Source organism: Hordeum vulgare, chromosome 1H (genome assembly GCF_904849725.1).
Source record: "Hordeum vulgare subsp. vulgare chromosome 1H, MorexV3_pseudomolecules_assembly, whole genome shotgun sequence".
Taxonomy (NCBI): Eukaryota; Viridiplantae; Streptophyta; class Magnoliopsida; order Poales; family Poaceae; genus Hordeum; species Hordeum vulgare.
The window spans coordinates 508,309,170-508,334,589 of record NC_058518.1 but is presented as its reverse complement, the minus strand read 5'-3'; the positions used below and the strand labels follow the sequence as shown (position 1 = coordinate 508,334,589).

The 25,420-nt window shown below is 43.6% G+C and overlaps 2 protein-coding genes across 2 annotated transcripts; one reads left to right on the top strand and one right to left on the bottom strand.

Moving 5' to 3' along the window:
* Positions 1-245: 245 nt before the first annotated feature.
* Positions 246-2,119, top strand: LOC123420662 (PLASMODESMATA CALLOSE-BINDING PROTEIN 3-like). The gene is made up of 3 exons (XM_045107411.1): positions 246-658; positions 909-1,362; positions 1,463-2,119. The coding sequence occupies exons 1-3, from the start codon at positions 589-591 to the stop codon at positions 1,734-1,736; spliced, it is 798 nt and encodes a 265-aa protein (XP_044963346.1). The 5' UTR covers positions 246-588; the 3' UTR covers positions 1,737-2,119.
* Positions 2,120-8,450: 6,331 nt separating this feature from the next.
* LOC123451915 (dnaJ homolog subfamily C member 2) lies at positions 8,451-12,949 on the bottom strand. The gene is made up of 3 exons (XM_045128474.1): positions 12,753-12,949; positions 9,509-11,615; positions 8,451-8,761 (listed from the first exon to the last, which is right to left on the bottom strand). The coding sequence occupies exon 2, from the start codon at positions 11,527-11,529 to the stop codon at positions 9,526-9,528; it is 2,004 nt and encodes a 667-aa protein (XP_044984409.1). The 5' UTR covers positions 11,530-11,615; positions 12,753-12,949; the 3' UTR covers positions 8,451-8,761; positions 9,509-9,525.
* Positions 12,950-25,420: the final 12,471 nt, after the last annotated feature.

Genomic DNA, 25,420 nt, shown 5'->3' with positions numbered 1-25,420 from the left:
CAAAATTAGTGTAAAATTGAGTTATTTTTTAGTCATTTATTTTGAAACGGAGGGAGTATTATTTTTCTGACAGCGCCGTTAGCGTATGTAGTAACTTTGTCACAAGAGGAAAAGGAGAATAAGAACCTGATCCTAGTGTGCCTAACCAACTGCACGAGAAGAAAAACAATCCATTTTCCTGTCTCAAAATCTCATCATGGGCAAGGCTAATTATAAGTCATCATGAAGGCATCCCCACACGAAGAATTCCTCAGGTTTCTTTGCATCTTTCACCTCCCTACTCACCCCACCTTTTCTCTCACTTTTGCCGCCATCTTTGGCTTAATCTATTGCTCGTTTTCTCGTCTCCCTGACCCAGCATTCCAAAGCTCCATCGCTGGCCTGAGGCCTCCCAGCTAAAGCTTATCGTCGGACAAAATAATAGCCTGATGCTGCTTATCGGCGGAAGCAGATGCTTGCACTAACTGAACTGTACTTGAGCTACTGAGGCAGCACCAGAGCAGCTAAGCTAGCTCACTCCACACTTGATAAGCTCCTTTCCTCTGTCTGTCTCCAAGTCTTGTGGCCGTGCAAGATTGTGCCGGCGGCATGGGTCTTGGGACAGTTCATCATTGTTTGGCCTCTCTTCTTGTCCTGCTTCTTCTCCGCTGCTGCCACGGTGAGTTTCTCAGTTCGGCTACTCTCTCAACTCTATATATGTGTTCGTCTGTCATTTGGTTGGTTTTGTTTGGTTGTTGGAGCTCACGGAGAGAGCGTCAGTAGTTGGAGCTGACGAACGAACCACCAGAGCGTCGTGTCATAGCAACAGACAAACGGATGCTTTTCATGGACGAAAATCAGTCCAACTCCCAAACAAAACCGTGCTTTTGCTTGCTGATTTCAGTTTGGTTCAATGGCTCGTGCTGCAGTGGGAGGCGTCGAGCAGAGAGAGCGGGCCGCCGTGGTGAGGCTGGAACGCGCGCGGGACATGCCGGAGCGGGACGTGACCACGCCGCTCGCGACCGTCCCGCTGGTGAACCCGACGCCGATGCCGGAGGCGACCGCGGCGCCGACGCTGGCGCACCCGACGGCCGCGGCCGGCGTCGGCGGTGGCGCGGGGAGCTGGTGCGTGGCGAGCCCGAGCGCGGGCGCGGCGGCGCTGCAGGTGGCGCTGGACTACGCGTGCGGGCAGGGCGCGGACTGCTCGCCGATCCAGCCCGGCGGGAGCTGCGCCGACCCGGACACCGTCCGCGACCACGCCTCCTACGCCTTCAACTCCTACTACCAGAAGAACCCCGTCCAGACCAGCTGCGACTTTGCCGGCGCTGCCATCCTCACCAGCACCGACCCCAGCACCACCACCTGCAAGTACCCGTCCACCAGGTTGGTAACCATCAACTCCTAACCAAGCATGCAGACCGATTTTTTTTTCTTCCATTGTCTTCGTCTGATCGATGCAACGACTGGCATACATGACATGCAGCACCGGTGCTTCGGTGCTGAACACGACGAATCCGTTGACCCCGGTGACCCCGACGTACGGATCCCCTCCCGGCGGCTACTACAACTCCCCTCCTGGTCCTGGCGGCTACTACAACTCCCCTCCTCTATACGGGTCCATGTCGCCTCCGGACTACGGCGGCAGCATCAGCGCCGCCACGGCGATGATGCCGGGCAGCAAGAGCACGACGGTCGCCTGCACATCACTGACGTGCCTCCTCGTCGTCGCAACGGTGTCTCTCAACCTGTGCAAGTAGGAAGCCATGTTTGGAGGGTTGTAATTCGCGCGCAAGCTCACTCGGAGGCTCGAGTAGGCTGAAGAGGATTCGGATGAACAGGCACCAAATGCATCTAGAAAACAGAGGAGGCGCCATGGCAAAAAAGCAGAGATGGCCACCGGGCAGGCTGCTCGTAGTCAGACAGTGTTGCAAATATTTGTAGCTGTAGTCAGTGTGAGCGAGTTTTGGGCTTTTCGCGTATGCTTCAGGTGGGATGTTTGTACTAGCGTGACATATTTCTCCATTCCTGCATAAACCCAAGTTTCTTTGGCATCGGGCATTTGATCATGTTCATGCTGGGAATCAGCACAAATTTAGGGCCTCTTTGATTCAAAGGATTTAAATAAGAAAAAAGTCCAAAACAAACCTTGAAGTTGTAGGCCCAAGCTAAATCAAACCCTAAGCTCTTAATCCCTAAAATCAGCACACCAAACTCTGTGATCCCGGCCTACTTTAGACCCTAGACCTGTTTGGCATCTGGGAATACATAAATCCCGACAAGGATAACATGCTCCTTTCAAATACGAGAATTTGGGCCGGCCATTGTACCAAAACAAGAATTCGTGTAGGTTAAAAAATATTAATGAATTTTTAAAATTGTTCGTCAGTAAAAAAATGTCTTTTTTACTAATTTTGGCACAAATTCAATTTATTTTTGTGTTTTATTTTTTTTTGGAATTTTGAAACCATATTTACACTTCGTAAAAACTGTTTGTGACTTCAAAAAATCATATTTGTCAAAAAAATTAGAATTCCAACAGTTTTTCACATGCTATGAAAAATGATTCGGATTTAAAAAAATAAAAATAGAAAATAATTTAATTGGAATTTCGTAAATTATATATGTTTTCTGAAACACGTCAAACTTCGAAAAAATTATTTTGATGCTAAAAAATATTGAAAGCGCAAATAATTTTCAAATGTCCGCACATTTTAAAAAGTGTGAGCACTTCTTGAAAAAAACTGAATACTTAACAAAAACTATTTTTAGAAAAATAATCTATTTTTGAGAAGGCAAAAAAACATATTTATTTTTGAAACCAGAACAAAAATTCTAGTGTGAACACTTGTCAAAAAATAAAAATGGGAAAAAAATTAGAAACTTGAACAAATGTGTAAAGAAACGTTTGTGACATCTAAAAAATATAATGAGTTTAGAATAAAAATTAGAAACCTTAACAAATGTGTAAAGAAATGTTGGTGTTGTAAAAAAATGTGTCATACACTTAAAATAATATATGTGACATGTGTTTGAAAAAAGTGTATACAATTTTAAAAATGTGTAATAACATAGAAAAATGTACGTGTAGTTTTATAAAATGTTTATTGTTGTTAAGAAATGCTAAATGTGTATTTGGAAAAATATTACCGTGTGAAATAAACAATATGATAAGAAAACAATATGAAGAAAATCAAGAAAGAAACAAAATAAACCCAAAGTATAACGAAGAAAGAAAAACCAGATAAAACCAATGAAAAAAAAGTATAGCAGGAAAAAAACCAAAGAAAAAATATCATACCGACGCGAGGGACTGTGCTAATGGGCCGGTCCAAATCAGCGAATACTCACTAAATCTTTTCAGGGTTCAAAATAGATCGGGATCACATAGTTCGTGTACTATTTCGGGGTTCAAGAGTTTAGGGCTTGATTTAGTTTTGGTCTACAACTTCAAGGTTTATTTTGAACTTTTTCTTTTAAATAAACACAAGTACACGACAATGGAACATTGCCCCCTCCACCCAAAGTATGGAACTGCATGCATTTAACCTCATTGTAGATGAGTATTCAGAGTATGGTATCGACCACCAAACTTGTTCAAACATCTGTTTTCCATGTTCGTATAAAAATGCAGAATTACCTATGCAAATTCGTTTTGAAAAATTAAATTGGTAAAATTATACTCCTTGCGTCTCACAATGTAAGACGTTTTTGGAAGCTAACATAGCTTGCAAAAACGTCTTACATTGGGAATTTTTTTGTTTTTTCCATTCTAGTTTTTGCCAAAAAGAATTATGCCACTCTAGATTTTGACATTTCAGTTTTATCAATCTTAGCTTTTGAGAATTATCACAATTGCCATTTTGTGGCAAAAGCAAAATAATTTTATTTCACTTTTGCCACTCTTAGCTTTGATAATGTATGACAATTGCCATTCTAAATTTTTTGTTTATGCCACAAAATGACAATTGTGATAATTGTCAAAAGCTGTCAATGGAAAAAGTGAAATGTCAAAATCTATAGTAGCATAAGGATAATTGGCAAAAACTAGGGTGGCAAAAACAATTTTTTCCAGAGCTATATATTTGTCTGAAGAATATAATGTGTAATTGAAGACTACAGTGATCTGGATAGCTATGTGTTCTGTCACTTGCAACTTGTCTGTTCTCCACACTTGGAAAAAATTGAAAGAGGTCATTATGTGTTGAGAAGTCTTACTTTGCGCCCGTCAGCTCATGACATCATTGCCAACACTCACCGGCGGTCTGTTTTTGCAGCACCGTGTCTCTCCGCTTACAACGACGATGACACGGTCTTGCATCAGCCAATATCGCTCAGAGCATTGTGTAACCTTGGTTCCAGCATCATCGCGAGCTTGCAGCACACCTTGCTCACGGTAGAGCGCGTCCGTGGTCTAAACGTTGTATCTCTCGCTCACATCGACGGCGCGGGCTTGGAGGAGCGGTTACCCGGAGAAGCTCGCAACATCGACAATTGGTCTTTGCAGCAGCAATAAAAACATAGGCCACTGGCTTGCAGCATCACACGTCCTACTTGCAATTCAAGCATTCGGTTTGCAACGTCAAGCGTTTGACTTGCAACGTTGAACAACTTTGCAACATGACGGTATACATTTACAAGCAACAAAAGCAGTGGTGGGCGGCCTTGCGGCATCAGGCGTCCGGCCTGTAGCTGACTTCAAAAGGAGAAAAGACATATAATGTACTTCCTCCATCCCAAAATAAATGTATCAACTTTGTACTAGTTTTAGTACAAAGTTACATTGAGCTGAAGACACTTTTTGAGACAGAGGGAGTATGTAATACCTAAAAACATTAAACGTAACAAAGAAAGAATACTAGTGCGACAAAAGTTTAAAAAATATGAGTGCAACAACATATATTTTTCTGTTAAAAACAAAAAGCAATCTGATTGCAACAAACATACAAAAAAGACTTGCAACTTAGGCCCTGTTTGAAACCACAATAGATTATGATAATCTGGATTGTGAAGATAGATTATATAATCTGGTTTATAAAAATAATCTACGTGGGTATGTTTGGAGATCAGATTATATAAACTATAATCCAGGTTTTACATTGCATAATGACATGTCCGCCCTGTGTTTTTTTTAAAAGAGGAGGGTGACGGTGGTAGGAATGTAATTATCTCCAACTTTACAAGGGTAGTGGGTCATCAGCAATCCATAATCTGACTTTAGCTGGTGTAGAGTAGATTATGAGTTTTTAATAATCTGTTCATCTAATTTTTATAATCTATACCATAATCTGTCATGTTTGAAGACAGAATAGATTATAAAAAGAGAATTATATAATCTGAATGGTTCCAAACACGGCCTTAAAAAACAAATCGTGAATCAACCCCAACCTAGCTTGCATCGCCTGTCCTTGATGCTTGGATAAGGTCCACCCTACGTGAGACGCAGAGACTGAGAAAAATGAGAGGTGGGATAAGAAAAAGAGAAACGTGGGTGTGGCGCCTTGAGAGAAATGAGTGGACTGGAGAATTTTCCCTAGTTTGTCGAAACGCCTGATCGGACGGTTCATCATGCGACTTAATCAGCCGGCTGTTTTGAATTGCTTTCCATTTATTACATCATCATCATCATCATCATCATCATAAACCAAGCGTTTGTGTTTTCATCATCATAAACCAAACATTTTAGCACAACAGATGCAGACGCGCAAAGACAGGTCAGGTAAATAAACAAGCTCCCTCCACCAACAGTTCATACAGAGACAACAGGTTGACACCTCCGTAAATAAACCCTTTTTTCATGTGAAATGAAAAGGGAGTGCTCCTGCCTGTTCCTCCGAAAAAAAGAAAAAGTTAGGAACTACACCTAGCAACCTAGGAGTCTTTTTAGATTTTTTTAAAAAAGGACAACTTAGGAGTTGATAATACAATGCAAATGCACTGGTGTCCCCTTGCAACCGTGCATAAAAAAAATGTAATGACACAACTTTGACTTATGCAAGGCCGCCATTCTTTCAAATTGTCACTTGTCGCTTCCATTTTGTACATAATCAGAACCATGATTAAGGATAATTTCTTACCATTTGTCAATGGATGCTTCCTTGATACCTTCCCAGTTTAACAGACTACTGGTTTCCGAATTCCAAATCTTGCCTAACATTCTGAAAACTAATTTCTTGAATTATTTCATTGTAGAGGCAATTCAAAGAGTTTGAATTATTTGAATCCTTGGAAGGTAAAACTCATTTCTACCACATCATTAAGGAGTTGAATCCCTGAAGATAAACCTATTTTTTACCACATCATGAAGGAGTTGGACCTTGAAGGTGACAGAATTACCATGAATCATAGATCGGTGTACACAGCTCACTCAGCTGAAAATGTTGACTAATGCAGTTCAAAAGAATCCATGTGTAGGATATGAAGCTACCTGAGTCACAATTAAGTGGGCAATCTGCTTCCGGATGGGCCATCAATGCAATTAAGCTCTGCAAACAGACTGTAGATAAAAAAATTGAAACGAAAATTACAGAAGCAAACATTGCCCTTTAGTTTTGGATTTAACAATAGGTACCGCTTGCAGTGTTCACATAAATGAGGGCATGGGGGTATTTTATTTATAATATATGCATTGCAAGAAATCTCAACATTGAAAACCTATCAAATCATAGTATCAAATGGGTTTGTTTATATTTGCCGAACATGGATTCGGTTTATCCACTGAAAAAATCAATAACAAAAGAAACCAAGAAAATCAGGATTCAGGCAACCTTGAGCAAGGTCAAAAATTCAAACCTACACGACCTAAATAAAATGAACACGCGTGTTCGAAAGAGGGCAATGTAAAAGTAATCTTGAAGTGAACATTTCGGTGGGAAATTTCGGTCATGAAGCAGACTTGTGGAGGCAGTAGAGGATACTGCTCAGGAACTGAGAATGCAAGTTGAAATATGCCGCCTTCAAAAGATGTCATAAGTAGAACAAGGGTGATATTGCTTGCTCATGCGACATCATGGTCAGCAGCCATCGGTACATACCTTTTTCTTTTTTTTGAACAATCAACGACAGGGGGGGAGGCTCCCCAACTGAATGCATTACTCAAAGAGCCCTGAGGTGAGTTTACAAGGTACTAGAGCCACGAAGAAGAGGTATTGGCGCCATGACTTGGCTCCTACCTTCTGTTTGGAGCATCGGTACATACCTTGATTACAGCAGTCCACTTGAATATATTTGAATCATCACAGGTTAATCGGTACATACCTTGATTACCCCTTACTTAAATCATCAAATAGATGTCTAGGATTCTAGCATTTCCTCTGTTTCAAAATAAATGACTCAACTTCGTACTAATTTTGTATTAAACTTACTAGAAAGTTGAATCACTTACAAAATTAATACAAAGTTAAGTCATTTATTTTAAAACGGATGAAGTAGTATATATGCAAAAGATGAGCTACGGATGGACGTGCATTCCTCCTCCTCTTATTGATTGCTGGATGGTCACAGACCTGATCTGACAAACGGGCGGATGAGACAAATCGGCCGGAGATGGAGGACGATCGATGTCGCCATGTGAGGGGGGCGGCGGTGACAGGGGCGGGGTCGACGCCCCGGCGGCAGCTGTCCGGTGGCTTCAGTCAGAGCCGCGACGAAACTGCACGCTGTGCACGGTGCAGCAGACAGAGCAAAATATTCTTCAGACTCTGCTCCTGCTCATCTTGCCTCCTTCCTCTGCTTTTCTCTCGTAAATTCTCCTCCCCAAACAGCCATCAGTACAAACTCAGCGGCGGACACATGCATTTTACTCTTAAAATTTTCTCTTTTTTTGAGGATTATTTTGCTCTTAAATTGAAGCCGGAGAAACCCACCACGAGAAAATACTATCCTACTTCCGAGCTCATTTGAACTTGGGATGAACAATAGATTAAAAAAAACATATTCAAAAAATTCTGCAATGTTTTGGTGGAACATTAACAAATTTTCTGGATGCTTGTAAAATTTCATCATGAAAAAACATTAGCGAAAGTCATGGCAAAATTAACAAAATCAGCACTCTAAATTGCTTTTGAAAACAGCAGTTTTGAAGCATTGATTTTTTTTGTTGCCATGACTTCATGATTGTGCTTTTATGATGAAATTTTGCAAATATTCAGAAATTTTGTCAATGCTTGCTACACAAAAAAATAATTTATTTTTAAATTTACTTTGAGCTCAGACTGAAAAACACCACGTCCCCCCACAAGTCTTCTGCGGCAACCAGTTGAAATGACCGCTGAACGCAGAATATGACGTCAGTACTTTGCCTTTGCTTTCTTGCAACAGCAAAAGATTACTGCCGCCAACTCAGCCCAGGGTAGGCAGCACACAAGGCCAAGACCATGAGTTAAAGCAGCAAGACATCAAGAGAACAAGATAGCAAAACCGATACTCGACTTGCACAGATCCATACGTCGCCAGATATCTTAAGAGACAATGACTAGCGTAACAAGAATAACGTCAGCATAAATTCGTAACCAATAGCAGGCATCAGGTAGAAGTATTACTGTATGCAGGGGGAACATCATTGTGATAAATCATAAGGTAGGTAATTTTCCATAACTCAAAATTTTGATCTAAGCTTCTATCTTTCTCTCTCTCTCTCTCAATAGGTGCCTCGATCATCAGCGACTTCAGGACTTGCTCCTCGTAACAAACCAGCTGAGTCTTGACGAAACAACCCAGAAAGTCAGCAGCAAGGAAGCAAGCCCTGGGGTCTTCAAAAGGCAATCGACCAATCTTCTTGTGTGGCCTGCAAACAGCACAGGAGACAAAGGTTCAGCAAGATATAACTGGGTAAAGGGTATCCAACAGCGGTCCACCCGACTTATGTGATAATAATACTGCTAGGATACCAATCAAGATTATGACTAGTTAGTTAACTTTATAACATGTGCTGGTAAACAACATCATATTGGTTCTGCAGGTTTCCCTCCGTAAACTAATATAAGGGCGTTTAGATCACTACTTTAGTAATCTATATAAACGCTCTTATATTAGTTTACAGAGGAAGTACACATCATGGGCGATTTTATTTTGATCAGAACAAAGACATGGCAGCTACAGAACAAAGACCATCTAAGCATGGTAATAATATAAACATGGCACGCATCACCTGAAACATTAACAGCATCTAGTCGGATAGAAATGGCATCATATATAAGACACTGTCAGATCAATAGTTGCATCAACTATGACCCGAACTGACAAAAGCAAACTATGCATGCCATAGGTTCTATACGAAATATATAATGCGGCAGGATCTTGTGGTACAAATAACTACAGCACGTCATGGACATGGAGTCAAGCATAATGTTCATGATCAACATTGAATATCAAAAGATCTATAGCAAATGCAAAAGATAACACTCTGATCAGGAACAGATACAGGACGGCATGGGAGAAATGTAAATGGCATCAAAGGTCAAATGAACATTTCTAGTATAGAATAATGCTGTTCAAAGACTAGTTTCTCTCAGCTACTGATCGCATAAAGTACCTCAGTGGTGGTCTGTTCTACTCCGCCTTCTTGGTCCGGAAGTTCGACCTCATTGACGAAACCTTTTTCTTGCACTGCACCACTGTTTTACCAGGGACAGCAGTAGCTACTCGCTCCCATCTTTGGTTTGCATCCTTGGGAAACGCCTTCAAAGCTTGAACAAGGGCCAGCACCTGAGCCTCTGACCAGGCATCTGGATCTGTTGCAGAAGGTGCCTCTTCGGGGACAGGATCAGCACCAGTTTTCTCATTGGCTGTCTGACTGCTGCTGGCAGCAGGTTGTTCAGCTGCCTTGGATGGCTCACTGCCAGCTCCCAAGGTTGAGCCACCAGCCGGCTTGGATGGTTCAGTACCATCTCTTGTGGAAAGAGGCGATACAATAGATGGAGCTGCTTTACGTTTCTCAAGGAATGAGTCAAAAGCTTTAGTAGAGTCTGGCTTCTGCAGAAGAACGGTTTTCGTGGCCTTCAGAATCTCTTCAACAGATCTACCGGTACCAATAAACTCTGAAACAACCTCCCACCTCCTGGAAGTTCCCTTCGGATACTTCTGTATTGCTTTCCTAAGCAATTCAATCTCTTCCTTTCCCCATGGTTTCTCTTTTTTCTCATAGTTGCCTAGTGTAATGACTTGTGGGGCTGTGGATTTTGGAGGGCCTTGTGGGGCTGTGGATTTTGGAGTAGAACCCGCCACACCATTGGCATGAATTTTCTCTTCTTTTGAGGTATTCGAGGAGTTTTCTTCTTTGTTCAGTGCACCCCTCAGCAACCTGGCCTTTTCAGCTGTATCCTTGTCCTCCATAATATCACAGAGTTTCTTCAAATGTTCAACATCATGTGATGTGCATACTGTTTCAACATCATCCGCTGACAGACTGAAGCTGGGCTCTGCAACTACTGGTGCCACAAGTGTGCGCAGACGAGATTTCTCTTTGCGTAGCAACTTCTTCTCCTTTTCCTTCAACTTCTTTTGATTGAGAGCAGCTGCTGCAGCTACCTTCGCCTCCTCTTCTTTCCTCTTCCTTTCTTCTTCTGCAGCCCTTGCAGCTTCCTCCTCCTGCAGTTTCTTGGCCATGTATTTTGCCTCCTTTCTCCTCTGTTTCTCAGCCTTCTCCTCCTCCTTTCTCCTCTGGATCCTAGGGTCTTTCCTGTAGGCATTGTCAACAAGATTACGTACTCGCGTATATTCTACCTTTTTAGCCTTTTCTTGTATCTTAGCATTCTGCCTCTCCATCCATCTCTTATGTTCACGAGACTCAGCTTGCTCCAAGTCATACTCATCTTCATGTGGGAATTCCCTCCAGCTCTTGAAGTTATACCAGAAATTGTAGAACTGGTCAACATCCACTACAGGAGTAGAATCATCTCCCAAAGAAGGAATCGGCTGGCTAACAGACCAACGGCCATTCCTCATGAAGGCTGGGCCAAAGACCTTGAAGAAGTCTTGCGGTGCACAGTCTGTTGGGATATCATCATCAAACTCATCCGTTGAGTCAAAAATCCTTCTCTTGGTAGGATCCATGAGGACCTCATAAGCTTCCTGTATGGCCTTAAAATGGCTCTCTATCTCATCCTTCTTTGCCTGCTTTGCTGCCTCTGTTGTCTCGTGGAGAAGAAGAGCAGCCTGCTTGTCTGGATGATGCTTAAGAGCCATGTCACGGTAACTCTTACGAATCTGATCTTCAGTGGCCAAGAACCGCAAGTTGCCCAGCCCGAGCAATGCATAGTGATCTTGTTGTTGACTTCCAGAACCAGACTTCTTCTTTCCTTTGCTGCTGAAGTTATCTGAACCAGCAGAAAAATCTTGGCTCTTGTCATCTGATGACACACTGCGGTCATCAGTTTCAGTGTCTTCTTTCTCGTCGAGACCACGAAGCTTCAGTGCCACCGCATGGAAAGAATGACCAGCAGGTTCATACTTGGAAGCTTTAACAGGCAGGCAATTAGATGACACATACAAAGGCACGCCATCTACTATCTCCGGGGAGTAAGTGATCAGAAGACAACTCCTCTTGGAACCCATCGAATGGTGTAGTCAGGTTACAAAAAGAAACTCCTCTATGCAGCAGATGCAAACAACTGAGCCTCGGTATTATACAACCTGCACTCCTGCAGAAAATCAAGTATTTGTATTAGATAATTGAATAACACTTTCACACTAAAAGGGAAACGATGAATATGAGCAACACAAGTATAAAGCCGAGAATTAATTCCATACGACTTTAAAGAGTAAAAGCACTTGACAACTATGGTATATGCAGTAGTAGTGGTAGTGTTTGGTACTCCAAATCTTCTGGTTTATTATGCACAACTCTGAAAATAATGTAACCAACGCAAGAAACAACAATTTTGGATAAACACTTGCCAACACGCTTGCTCGATTCCCCCTCCCATCCGTGATAATTCTCTGGCGTACGCGCCCAAATTCCTGGTGAACTACTCATTTAATGCAATGCCACACGTTGGCAACTCAAAGGAAACTACCCCAGAAAGTGAGGATCTCAACCGTTCCTCCAACGTCATCGCTGAAACAGCTGGGAGATCTGAATGCGTGATCGTATCTGGAAGGCCTCCAGCGCGCTATATTTCCTCCATCGGCAACGGCTGGCACGCAGCATACTCATACCTCAGCCCTAACCAGGCGACCCGGCACAAGAAACAGGGGGAAGGGACACACGTGGGGCTCCGAGAATTAATTGGACGCCTACCACGTGCCTTATACAAGATGAAAAACGTGATTTTTCAGCTGCGACTACACCGGAAACAGCCAGCTCTGGGCCGTCTGTGGTGGCAAAGCTAGTGCTTTGTTAGGCAGCAGCAGATATGCCCAAGAATATGCGGCTGGCAGACTTGCTGCCAAAGGAGCATGACGCCCTCCTGGAATAGTGGGATTTTTCCGTCTCATCTACGCATATACCACACAGAAATTAAACACCAGGCAAACGCACGTCGGACAACCTAGCTAAATACAGTACTTACTAACCCATACAAGCACGGATCGACGGTAGGCGAGCATCATCAATCAATCAAGGGAGTAACACGCAGATTACACGACTATAGGAGGAGACGCGGACAGCATCAACGGAGCTCGGACAACCAGCCAACGCAAGCAAGCAGCGGACTCTAAAGCAATCGAGCGTATATCCCTCTTCCGGGAGCGGATCTACGCTATGCGCGCCGAGGAACCACAGGGGTTCGAGCAGCCAATCACCGGACGGACGGGACCGAGCTCGCTCATCATCATACCTCAAAAACCCGAGACTGCTGCGGAGCGGACGGGGGGGAGCAGGATCGATTCGCCGCGACGAGGGGGGAGGAGAGGGGGGAGACGACGGCCGCGCCGCGCGTGAGATTGGGGGATGAGGAGGAGGGGGGCTGGCTGTGGCTGTGGCGGTGGCGGCGGCGGCGGCGGAGCAGAGGAGGAGGAAAGAGGAGAGATTTAGTAGTAGAGAGAAGAGGTGGGGGGGTAATAGGGTTCTCCTCTCCTCTCGTCTTCTGCTGGTGGTGGCGGCGCCCCCACGCTAACCAGCGACCCACGCGGGGACTTCGTTGTTTGGGCCTCCACAACTACTGGGCTCCGCTGGGCCTTTTTAAGGTCAAGGCTTTCCTACTCGGTTCGGTAGGCAACCTGTTTTTTTCCGACTCGAAACAAAAAAGGCAACCTGATTTTCTTTTCGTCTAAAAAACATAATGACTGTATTCTTTACTGATTATATTTTTTTCTTAATGCGTCATCTGCGTTGAGCCGCGTGATCCTAAAAGGAATGGGCATTTGATTGTATCAAGATTAAATCAAGCCTTCTGGATATTGATTGTTAGGCCTATGAACGGTCATGTCGTTTTTAAAAATAAAAATAAACGGTCATGTCGTTTGGTTATAAGACAGACACCACTTGGTGAAAGGATGTCTCTGTGTGGAAGACGCGTTATTTGGTAATGAGATGTCTCTTTGTGAAAAGAAAACGCCTCTTGGTAGAACTAGTAAGCTTGCACGTGCAATGCATCTTTTGATTGTCATCAAATAATTTTTATAATAATTGTGTAACATTTACATATGTTTTCATCTTATATACTTCATTACCAATCATATTGCTAGGATGAAAAAAATATATCAATGGATAAATGAAATATACGCAAAAAAAATGTTTAAGATTAATGAATTCATATACCCTAGACATGAAGTCCTGCTCCTGGATGGGCCATTAATCTTATATGGTGAACTTTTTAAATAATATCATCGTTGTGACATTACCACTCAAAAAAAGTTATGGCATTAATTGATCATGTAAATGTTTAAAAAATCTGAAGTATACAAAATATTTACGAGTATATATATATGATATATTACAAATCAAACTTGATATATGTAACTATATAATGATAAGGAAGAATGTAAGACAATTATTTATACTTAAGAATTCGCAATATTTTCTGGAAAACAAGGAACCAAATTGCCTGCGGTTGGAGCATTTGAAAGATGGGTGAGTGCTTGCCATTTCGATGAAGTCCCACAACCCCAATGAAAGCCTGAAGAGATATACTAAGTAAAATCTTTACAAATCACCACCGTAAATTCATATCCAAAGTTTCCACTCAATCCAGATGAACATTGTATTTATGTAACTCTCAGGTTTAATTCGCGCATTCATGCAAGTGTATCTAATGAATGAGAACTTCACTCTACAAACTGAACATAATTGATGATTTTGATTAATACAATCAATTTTTTCTATAACGGTACAACATAGGGCAATGACATTGCAAACATGTGTCACATCACATTGCAAACGAAATCCACATTGGTTAACATAATATATCAAGCAGTGTTACATACATGAAAAGTTCATCTCATTGATCCTTTTAGATCTACCAGACAAAGGAATTTTGTACTTAGAGACCCTGTTTACCTTCAGTAATTTTGGAGAGCAGAATGATCAATGAACAAAAGGTATAACTGGAGTTTCTTCCCATTTCTCGCAACAACGATATGATAATAAGAAGTCCAAGAAACAAATGGAAAATGGCAGCATCCTTGTTTATAGGCAAGTAAGTAACTTATTTCTAAACCTGCTTGTATATATCTCACAGAAAACTGCATCAAGTAAACACACATAATGGACAACCTCTTTTAGGTTTATATGTTGTGTGTGAGACCAACTGTCCTTGAACACCTCCCAGAAGAGAGATCCTTTAATTTCCATGAGCTTCATAGGATTTTCATACTCGACAACTTTCCTTGAAAATGTACAACTCATTAGGATAGACTATGGAAGTATATATTGCAGTCAAGTCTTACAGAAAAATGGTCATGATAACACCATAGTATGCGCATATAATAAAAAGTGACTTACATATAATAAATTATCATCAAGTCCGGTTTACTATTTTGTCTAAAAATATTAGGCATTTTGTTTTGAAAGGTGAAAGGCGCACGAGGCGCCACATTCATTCAGCTTAAAAGGTTTTCAGGCATATTATGCAAAACTGTTCAGGATGAAGTAGAAAATATTTTCTAATTAAACTTCCGAATGCCTAAGATGACATTAGTCTTCAAAACTTTTAGAGAATGCATACTTTTCTATGAAGCCATTGCTCTGAAAGAATAGAAAACAACTGCATAAAGAAGCATAACCTATCTGGAACATTCACATGTGGAGGGATCCTTGTACGGACCTGACTTAATAGTGAAACATGCATTGATCCTTATTAAATTTTCATGCTAGTATAAATCTGAACAGATAATTTTAAGAACATCACTAAATAATATATACTCTCTCCATCCAGAATTACTTGTCGCCAAAATGGATAACAATGGATGTATTTAAAACTAAAATACGTCTATATACATATGTTTATTTGACAAATAATTTCGGACACAGGGAGTATCTTGTATTGAAATTGTTGCTTTGCCAGGAAATGCAAACCAGACAAAATTCCAATTATAATCTACATGCAAGGCACATATCGATCAATGCAAATAGTGCAAAAAAAATATTTTAACCACAGGAAACTTACAATCTTTGCAGACAATTTTATCTGAGCCAAGCGAAATCATTGAAGTACTCCTTGCACGTACCATTTTACAATTTATACATATAATTTCTTTAATTTCCAGATCTATGGAAATAAGAAATCCTGCTACTATATGCTTATAGAGACCATAAACGAAGATGACACCATTCAAATATATTCAAACAGATTATTTTAGAAGAATATGTTCAAACACCAGCAAACATCAATAACGATCTCTTACTACTCCCTCCGGTCCATAATAAGTGTAGTGGTTTTACTTCATATTTGAACTAAATCACGACACATAATATGGATCGGAGGGAGTATTAATATTTAAAATGACTTGTATAATTTCCACTATACATTGAAAAAATGAAAACAGGTCTATGCCTATATGGTTGGCTTACAATCCATGCATGACTCGATTCAATTGTTTGATGCTTCATCCATCTCTAACTCTTCTTTTATAATAAGACATACCTTGTACCACCCTTCGCATCTTCTCATTGATGACAGAAACATGACTATCATCGCAACTACGGCACCGCTTCATATCCATATGCAAGATGAAACGAATGGAAGATGGGATGTACGTGTCAACATCTCCCTTAATCCCAAGATTATGCTTCATCTCTCTTTCCTTCCCTTCTCACGGTTCTTTTCATCAAACGAACAACATCAAGGAGAAAATGAACCAAGCAAACCAATGAAGAGAGACAAAGCTAAAAAAACATGAATAAACCTTACCTCGCTTCAATGCAAATCTGGGAAGCTTGTGGGCACCGAGCCACTGATTATGTTGTTAATTACAGATTATTCTTGCATAGCCGTTCAGTCACATAATCTAAAATATCTTATCTTCTTTGAACCAGGTTCATTACATTAATTATTGCTTATCTTCTTTAAACTAATTGAGCTTTGTTTTGTGATCGAGGAACAATGTTTGGGGAAATCAAAGAAAATAGACCCAAAACCCATTCTTTAAGCTCTGTTTTTTTTATGATGGGATGATGTTTGGGTGACCTCTGCTCTATTTTATCTCTAGCTAACATTTATGTAGCCAAGCCCATATTTTATGTTTGATATGTTCGCCTATTCTTTGGGGAAATTTTTCTTCTTGATGCCTTTCAGAGTAGGTGACAATTTCTTCTTCTTATTGATGCCTTTTAGAATAGGCGGCCAATTTGTTTTCTGCCCGCAATGGCGGTGATTGGATGACAAATGCGCCTCATTAGCCTACAAATCTGCAAGGCGACATTTTTTTTCCAGTAATAAGCTCGTATTCATGATGGCAAATTCCAAACTCTATGTCACATAATATAGTTATAAATTTCTTCGGATGCAAAGAAACAAAGAAACCTTCAGCTGACCTTTGCATTGCTAAAACTAATTAAGCTCTGTTTTTTGTGATCAAGGAACAATGTTTGGGGAAATCAAAGAAAATAGCCTAAAAATCCATTCTTTAAGCTCTGTTTTTTATGATGGGATGTTGTTTGGGTGACCTCGCTCTATGCTAAATCTCCAGCTAAGAGCAACTCTAGCAGACCTCATAGGATCCCGAAACCACCAGCCACCCCGACCTAAGTGATCAAATTCATAAAAAATAGCATTTTAAGTTATGCGGTGTCAGAAAACACCCTGAATAGACCCTTAAAAGTGGTCAAACCCGTAAACTTTTTACAGGCCCGTGAGAATCCACCCCCGTGACCCTTTTATTTACCGTTTCGGAGGCGAAACTGAGGGTGAAATGTAAACCGGTCAACACTACACAGCAAGGGAATTCCATCGTGCGCACACGGGCTCCGGTGACTTTTCGCTACGGAACTTACCGGAATCTCACCGAAAACTGTCATCAGATCCTTCATGGCTCGCTTCGACCGTCGCCCCATCCGTCTCTAACCGCTGCCCGTCAATCCTGGTCGCCGGTCGTCTGCCCCGCCCATCCTAGCCGCTCTCGTCGCCTCACCCGTTCTAACTGCTGCCGTCGTCCCGTCCGTCCTGGATAAGCGAGCTAGGTAGCTCGCCAAATCCATCCACTAGCTAGCTCGCTCGCTAGCTTGTTGGTGGATGGATGGCTAGCTAGCTAGCTCGTGGATGAATTGAGCGACTCAGGATTCAAAACTGACTAGCTAGCTCATGGATGGATTTGGCGACGGGAGCTAGCCAGCTATGGCAACGGGCGCTCTGCGAGCAGTCCTGGACGTCGGTGGCTTCGTATTTGGCCGTTTTGTGCGTGAATTTAGCTGGTAATAGATATGGATCAGAAGAAGAAGAAGATGTGGGAAAAACATAAGCAAATATTCAATTTAATAGTTTAAGCTTAAGGAGATTGTTCGTTTTCAGTTCCGCGTTATAAAGGGTCTAGCTAGAGATGCTCTAATATTTATGTAGCCAAGCCCATCTTTTAGATTTGATATGGATGCGTACTCTTTGGAAATTTTTTCTTCTTGATGCCTTTTAGAGTATGTGACAGATCGTTCTTCTTCTTGATGCCTTTTAGAATAAGCGACCCATTTTTTTCTACCCGCAATGGTGGTGAATGGATGACAGATGCGCCTTGTTAGCCTACAGATTTGTAGAATATGCCACAATCATTTTCGGTAATAAGTTCTTTTTCATCATGGCAAATTCCAAACTACGCGTCACATAATATAGTTATAAATTTCCTTCATATACAAAGAAATAAAGAAAGAAATCTTCAACAGACCTTTGCGGCGTTGAAACTAACTAAGCTCTGTTTTCGTGAACGAGCAACAAAGTTTGGGGAAATAAAAGAAAACAACCACAAAACCCATTCTCTTTTTGAGGTCTGTTTATTATGATAGGACGTTGCTTGGGTGACCTCGTTTTAGGCTAATATAAATTTCTAGCTGGCATTTATGTAGTCAGGCCTACCTTTTATGTTTGATTTGAGACGCGTACTCTTTGGGGGTATTTTCCTTATTGATGCATTTTAGAATTAAAAAAATTCTTCTTGATGCCTTTTGGGAATAGGCAAAAAAAAAATATGATTTTCCCAGTCACAGATATCAAGGATGCCGCCGGATCCATTATCTTTGTGAGAATCCCAGATAATCCACCCCACACAGGAGTCGAACTCTGGTCGCTGGGTGCACCGCACTGCGTTCCAGCCACACGGCTGAAGCCCCGTCCTCGTCACATCTACTTCGGTTAGGTATATATACTATGTCGAGATTGTTCCGTATTTTGAGGCCCTTCACTCTCTGTCTCTGCCTCCCCACCCCCTTTCCCTTGCACAGCCGGCGCCAGATTCCGGCGCGGTCCGGCCACGACCACGACCACGGGCGCCTCTCGGTCTCGGGCTGATCTATCACTTCCGCCATACGGATTCAGTCTTCCCCGCCACTAGCACTCGCGCGCCGTGCTAGGGTTTCCGGCGCCGTCGGCTGCTCCATGGACAAGCAGCAGCTCCTCTCCAACCCAACCGCTGCTACGGTATGAAGAATCTCTCTGACCAGGAGGTTCAGAGCCATGGAGATGCTGCCTCTCGCCCGAAACCTGACTGACTGAATGTTAGCGCCTCAGATGCTCATAGACATAGATACTTGCTCCTTTGTATCCCCATGCCCTATGTTTTTTTTTTTTTTTTGACGATTACATCAAGTCTGAGAAATAAGAATAACGAGTTAACTGCTTGTCTTCTAATTACAGATTATTCTTGCATAGCCGGTTCGGTCAAATAATCTAAAACTTCTTATCTTCTTTCAACCAGGTTCATTACATCGTTGTGTGCTTCTATTTGAGTTGACCACAATCTTAACACTTATCTCTGTACAGACTGGTCGAGGTGAATAGCATAAATTAGTGCTTGATGTCTCCTAACTTTAACGAAAATATATCCGAGATGTCCATGCTGTTAGGAAAAATAAGTTGTGGTCTACCCCTATTCCTCCGCGCTTTTCTGTGGTGCCGCTCACAATCACATATCTGAGGCTAGGGGTAGGGACCTTCTTATACTACGTTTTCAAAGAGTCCACCTCTTTTACAGTTATAAAATTCCTAGTCTTTAAACTAGTTTCCGGATAGAGTCCAGATCAAACTACCAACCATGATATAATTTGTCTGTTAGCGGATCCTATCCGTCGAGTCCCCGAAGCATGCGCTTGTGAGCAACGCGTCATAACAGAGTATAAATTCCTCTAATTATGTAGATCAACATTAGGACCGTAATCTAATTACACGTCTTCCAATTATCAGCGTACCCGGGTAGTCTTTCCAATATATAAAATATATTATATTTCATTGATAATTGACCGGCTACCTTAAGCATGCAACACTTAAGTACATTCCAGCAAGAATAATTTCATGCACATAACACATGTATAATTCCATATGAGGTATTCCGAATATTAACACGGTAGTCCAACCTGCCGGAGCGAGCATGCGCGAGCTTGAACCATGGACGCAGCGAGAGGGAGAAGCGAGGGCCGAAGATGAAGAGGTCGCCGGTGAGGCGATCCTAGAGCTCACGGGAGGCGAGGACGATGAGGAAGTCCTCCGGGCGGTGGAGGTGCACATAGAAGTCGCCGGGGTGCAGGGCGAGGGAAGTGTGCAGCAGCTCGGACACCTCTTCCGCGGAGACGATGGGCCGCGTCCCAGTGATGGTGGCCACCATGCCCCGGTGCAGGACGCCCTCCGTCTCCTCGATCTCGACGGAGCGGGCGAGGATGACCCGCACCGGAGCGGACGAGACCTCGGGGCGATTCAGGGTCTCCATGGGGGGCAGCAGCGGTGGTGTGCGGAGCGCCATGGGGCGCGGCGTCGCCGGCGGCGCGGTCCTCGTCGCAGGCGCGCGAGGAGTGGGCACGGGTGTCGGAGCGGCGGCGGGCTGGGCATTCGCTAGATTCGTGGCCCGACACGAGGCAGCAGCGGCAGCGGACGTCCCCAGTGCAGTCGCGCACCCTGTGGCGCGAGTCCAGGCAGGGGAAGCAGAGGCCCGCCGCCTCCTCGGCCGACGGGCTGCGGTGGCAAGGCAGCGCAGGGTCCGACGCAGCGGCACGTCGGGGACGGCGACGTCGGTCCTTCCGTCGAGGGAGCTCGTGTTGGAAATATGCCCTAGAGGCAATAATAAAATGGTTATTATCATATTTCCTTGTTCATGATAATCGTCTATCGTTCATGCTATAATTGTATTAACAGGAAACAGTAATACATGTGTGAATGAATAGATCACAATGTGTCCCTAGCAAGCCTCTAGTTGGCTCGCTCGTTAGTCAATAGATGATCATGGTTTCCTGATCATGGACATTGGATGCGAACGGTAATGTAACCGTTTACAAAGCTCGACTTGTCGCAAAGGGTTTTTGACAAATTCAAGGAGTTGACTACGATGAGACTTTCTCTCCCGTAGCGAAGCTGAAATCAGTCCGAATCATGTTAGCAATTGCCGCCTTTTATGATTATGAAATTTGGCAAATGGACGTCAAAACAGCGTTCCTTAACAGGAACCTTAAGGAAGAGTTGTATATGATGCAACCAGAAGGTTTTGTCGACCCTAAGGGTGCTAACAAAGTGTGCAAGCTCCAGCGCTCCATCTATGGGATGGTGCAAGCATCTCGGAGTTGGAACATTCGCTTTAATGAGGTGATTAAAGAGTTTGGGTTCATACAGGTTTACGGAGAAGCCTGTCTGTACAAGAAAGTGAGTGGGAGCTCTGTAGCTTTCCTCGTACTATATGTGGATGACATATTATTGACGGGGAATGATACAGAGATGTTGGAGAGCATAAAGGCCTATTTGAACAAGAGTTTTTTAATGAAGGACCTTGGAGAAGCTGCATACATATTAGGCATCAAGATCTATAGAGATAGATCGAGACGCCTCATAGGTCTTTCGCAAAGTACATACCTTGACAAGATATTGAAGAAGTTCAATATGGAAAACTCAAAGGAAGGGTTCTTGCCAGTTTTGCAAGGTATGAGATTGAGTAAGACTCAGTCGCCGACCACGGCAGCAGATAGAGAGAAGATGAGTTCTGTCCCCTACGCTTCAGCCGTGGGCTCTCTAATGTATGCCATGCTGTGTACCAGACCTGATATAAACCTTGCGATAAGCTTGGTAGGGAGGTACCAAAGTAATCCCGGTATGGAACACTGGACAGCGGTCAAGAATATCCTTAAGTACCTGAAAAGGACTAAGGAAATGTTTCTCGTTTATGGAGGTGATGAAGAGCTTGTCGTAAAGGGTTACGTCGACGCTAGCTTCGACACAGATCCGGATGACTCTAAGTCACAAACCGGATACGTATATGTGTTGAATGGTGGGGCAGTGAGCTGGTGCAGCAGCAAGCAAGAAGTCGTGGCAGCATCTACATGTGAAGCGGAGTACATAGCTGCTTCAGAAGCGGCTCATGAAGGAATTTGGATGAAGGAGCTCATCACCGACCTTGGAGTGGTTCCAAGCGCGTCGGGTCCTATGACACTCTTCTGTGATAACACTGCAGCCATTGCCATAGCCAAGGAGCCCAGGTTTCACCGGAAGACAAAGCACATCAAGCGCCGCTACAACTCCATCCAGGACCATGTCCAGAGTGGAGTGATAGATATTTGTAAAGTACACACGGATCTGAATATTGCAGACCCGTTGACTAAACCTCTTCCACGAGCAAAACATGATCAGCACCATAATGCTATGGGTGTTCGATACATCACAATGTAACTAGATTATTGACTCTAGTGCAAGTGGGAGACTGTTGGAAATATGCCCTAGAGGCAATAATAAAATGGTTATTATCATATTTCCTTGTTCATGATAATCGTCTATCGTTCATGCTATAATTGTATTAACAGGAAACAGTAATACATGTGTGAATGAATAGATCACAATGTGTCCCTAGCAAGCCTCTAGTTGGCTAGCTCGTTAGTCAATAGATGATCATGGTTTCCTGATCATGGACATTGGATGTCATTGATAACGGGATCACATCATTGGGAGAATGATGTGGTGGACAAGACCCAATCCTAAGCCTAGCACTAGATCGTATTGTTCGTATGCTAATGCTTTTCTAATGTCAAGTATCTTTTCCTTCGACCGTGAGATTGTGCAACTCCCGGATACCGTAGGAGTGCTTTGGGTGTATCAAACGTCACAACGTAACTGGGTGACTATAAAGGTGCACTACGGGTACCTCCGAAAGTGTCTGTTGGGTTGGCACGAATCGAGATCGGGATTTGTCACTCCGTGTGACGGAGAGGTATCTCTGGGCCCACTCGGTAGAACATCATCATGAGCTCAATGTGACTAAGGAGTTAGTCACACGATGACGTGCTACGGAACGAGTAAAGAGACTTACCGGTAACGAGATTGAACAAGGTATAGGTATACCGACGATCGAATCTCGGGCAAGTTCTATACCGACAGACAAAGGGAATCGCATACGGGATTGATTGAATCCTTGACATCGTGGTTCATCCGATGAGATCATCGTGGAGCTAGTGGGAGCCACCATGGGTATCCAGACCCCGCTGATGGTTATTGGCCAGAGAGGTGTCTCGGTCATGTCTGCCTGTCTCCCGAACCCGTAGGGTCTACACACTTAAGGTTCGATGACGCTAGGGTTATAGGGAATAGTTATACGAGATTACCGAAATTTGTTCGGAGTCCCGGATGAGATCCCGAACGTCACGAGGAGCTCCGGAATGGTCCGGAGGTAAAGATTGATATATAGGACGGATGGTTTCGGACACCGGAAGTGTTTCGGGAATCACCGGTAACGTCCCGGGGGACCACCGAAGGGGGGTGACGACCCCGGGAGGCTAGATGGGCTAAGTGGGGAAGGGAACCAGCCCCTAAGTGGGCTGGTGCGCCCCCCACCCAGCCCATGTGCACCAGAAAAGGGGGAGAGGGGGGGAACCCTAACTTAGGTGGGCCTTAGGCCCACCAGAGGGGTGCGCCACCCCTCCTCCCCATCTTGGCCGCCACTTCCCCATCTGGGAGGGCTGCCACACCCCCTAGGGTGGGAACCCTAGGGGTGGCACCCCCTCTCCCCTTCCCCTATATATAGTGGGCACTTTTGGCCTTTGGAGGACACGGTTTTCCCTCTCCTTCGACGCAGCCCTGCACTTCTTCCTCCTCCTCTGTGCCGGCGCTTGGCGAAGCCCTGCCGGGAGACCTCGTCTCTCCACCAACACCACGCCGTCGTGTTGCTGGTCTTCTTCCCCAACCTCTCCCTCCTCCTTGCTGGATCAAGGTGCGGGAGACGTCACCGGGCTGCACGTGTGTTGAACGCGGAGGTGCCGTTGTTCGGCACTAGATCGGAATCGCTGCGAGTACGACTCCATCAACCGCGTTCTAGCAACGCTTCCGCTTAGCGATCTTCAAAGGTATGAAGATGCTCTTACCCCTCTCTCGTTGCTGGTCTCTCCATAGGAAGATCTGAACATGCGTAGGAAAATTTTGAATTTATGCTACGTTACCCAACAGTGGCATCCGAGCCAGGTTTTCTATGCGTAGATTCTATGCACGAGTAGAACACAAAAGTTGTGGGCGATGGTTTGTCAATTTGCTTGCCGTTACTAGTCTTATTCTTTTCCGGCGGTATTGTGGGATGAAGCGGCCCGGACCGACCTTACACGTACGCTTACGTGAGACTGGTTCCACCGACAGACATGCACATCGTGCATAAAGATGGCTAGCGGGTGTCTGTCTCTCCTACTCTAGTCGGATTGGATTTGATGAAAAGGGTCCTTATGAAGGGTAAATAGCTTTGGCATATCATCGTTGTGGCTGTCACGTAGGTAAGAAGGCGTTCTTGCTAGAAACCCAAATCAGCCACGTAAAACTTGCAACAACAATTAGAGGGCGTCTAACTTGTTTTTGCAGGGTTTGACATGTGATGTGATATGGCCAAAGTTGTGATGTTGCATGTATGATGTATGAGATGATCATGTTATTGTAATAGGTTTTACGACTTGCATGTCGATGAGTATGACAACCGGCAGGAGCCATAGGAGTTGTCTTAATTTATTGTATGAGATGCAACGCCATGTGCTTACTACTTTTACTTCATTGCTAACGGTTAGCCATAGTGGCAGTGATGGTAGTAGTTGGCGTGACGACTTCACGGAGACACGATGATGGAGATCATGGTGTCACGCCGGTGACGATGATGATCATGCGATGCCTGAAGATGAAGATCGAAAGAGCAAAGATGATAATGGCCATATCATGTCACTATATGATTGCATTGTGATGTTTATCATGTTTTACATCTTATTGCTTAAAACGACGGTAGCATAATAAGATGATCCCTCTTAAAATTTCGAGAACGTATTCCCCTAAGTGTGCACCGTTGCGAAGGTTCGTTGTCTCGAAGCACCACGTGATGATCGGGTGTGATAGATTCTAACGTTCGCATACAACGGGTGTAAGCCAGATTTACACACGCGAAACACCTAGGTTGACTCGACGAGCTTAGCATGTACAGACATGACCTCGAATACAAGAGACCGAAAGGTCGAACATGAGTCGTATGGTTGAATGCGATCAGCATGAAGTTGCTCACCATGGTGACTAGTCCGTCTCACGTGATGATCAGACACGGGTTAGTCAACATGGATCATGTATCACTTAGATGACTAGAGGGATGTCGATTTAAGTGGGAGTTCATACTTAATTTGATTAAATGAACTTAATTGTCATGAACTTAGTCTAAAAAGTTGTCTTTACAAATATTGTAGATGTCCAACGTCAACCTCAACTTCAACGCATTCCTAGAGAAAAACAAGCTGAAAGATGATGGTAGCAACTATGCGGACTGGGTTCGCAACCTGAAGCTCATCCTTGAAGCAGCTAAAAAGGCTTATGTCCTTAATGCGCCGCTAGGTGACCCTCCCGCTCCCGCAGCAGCCCAGGACATTCTAAACGTCTGGCAAGCGCGGAGT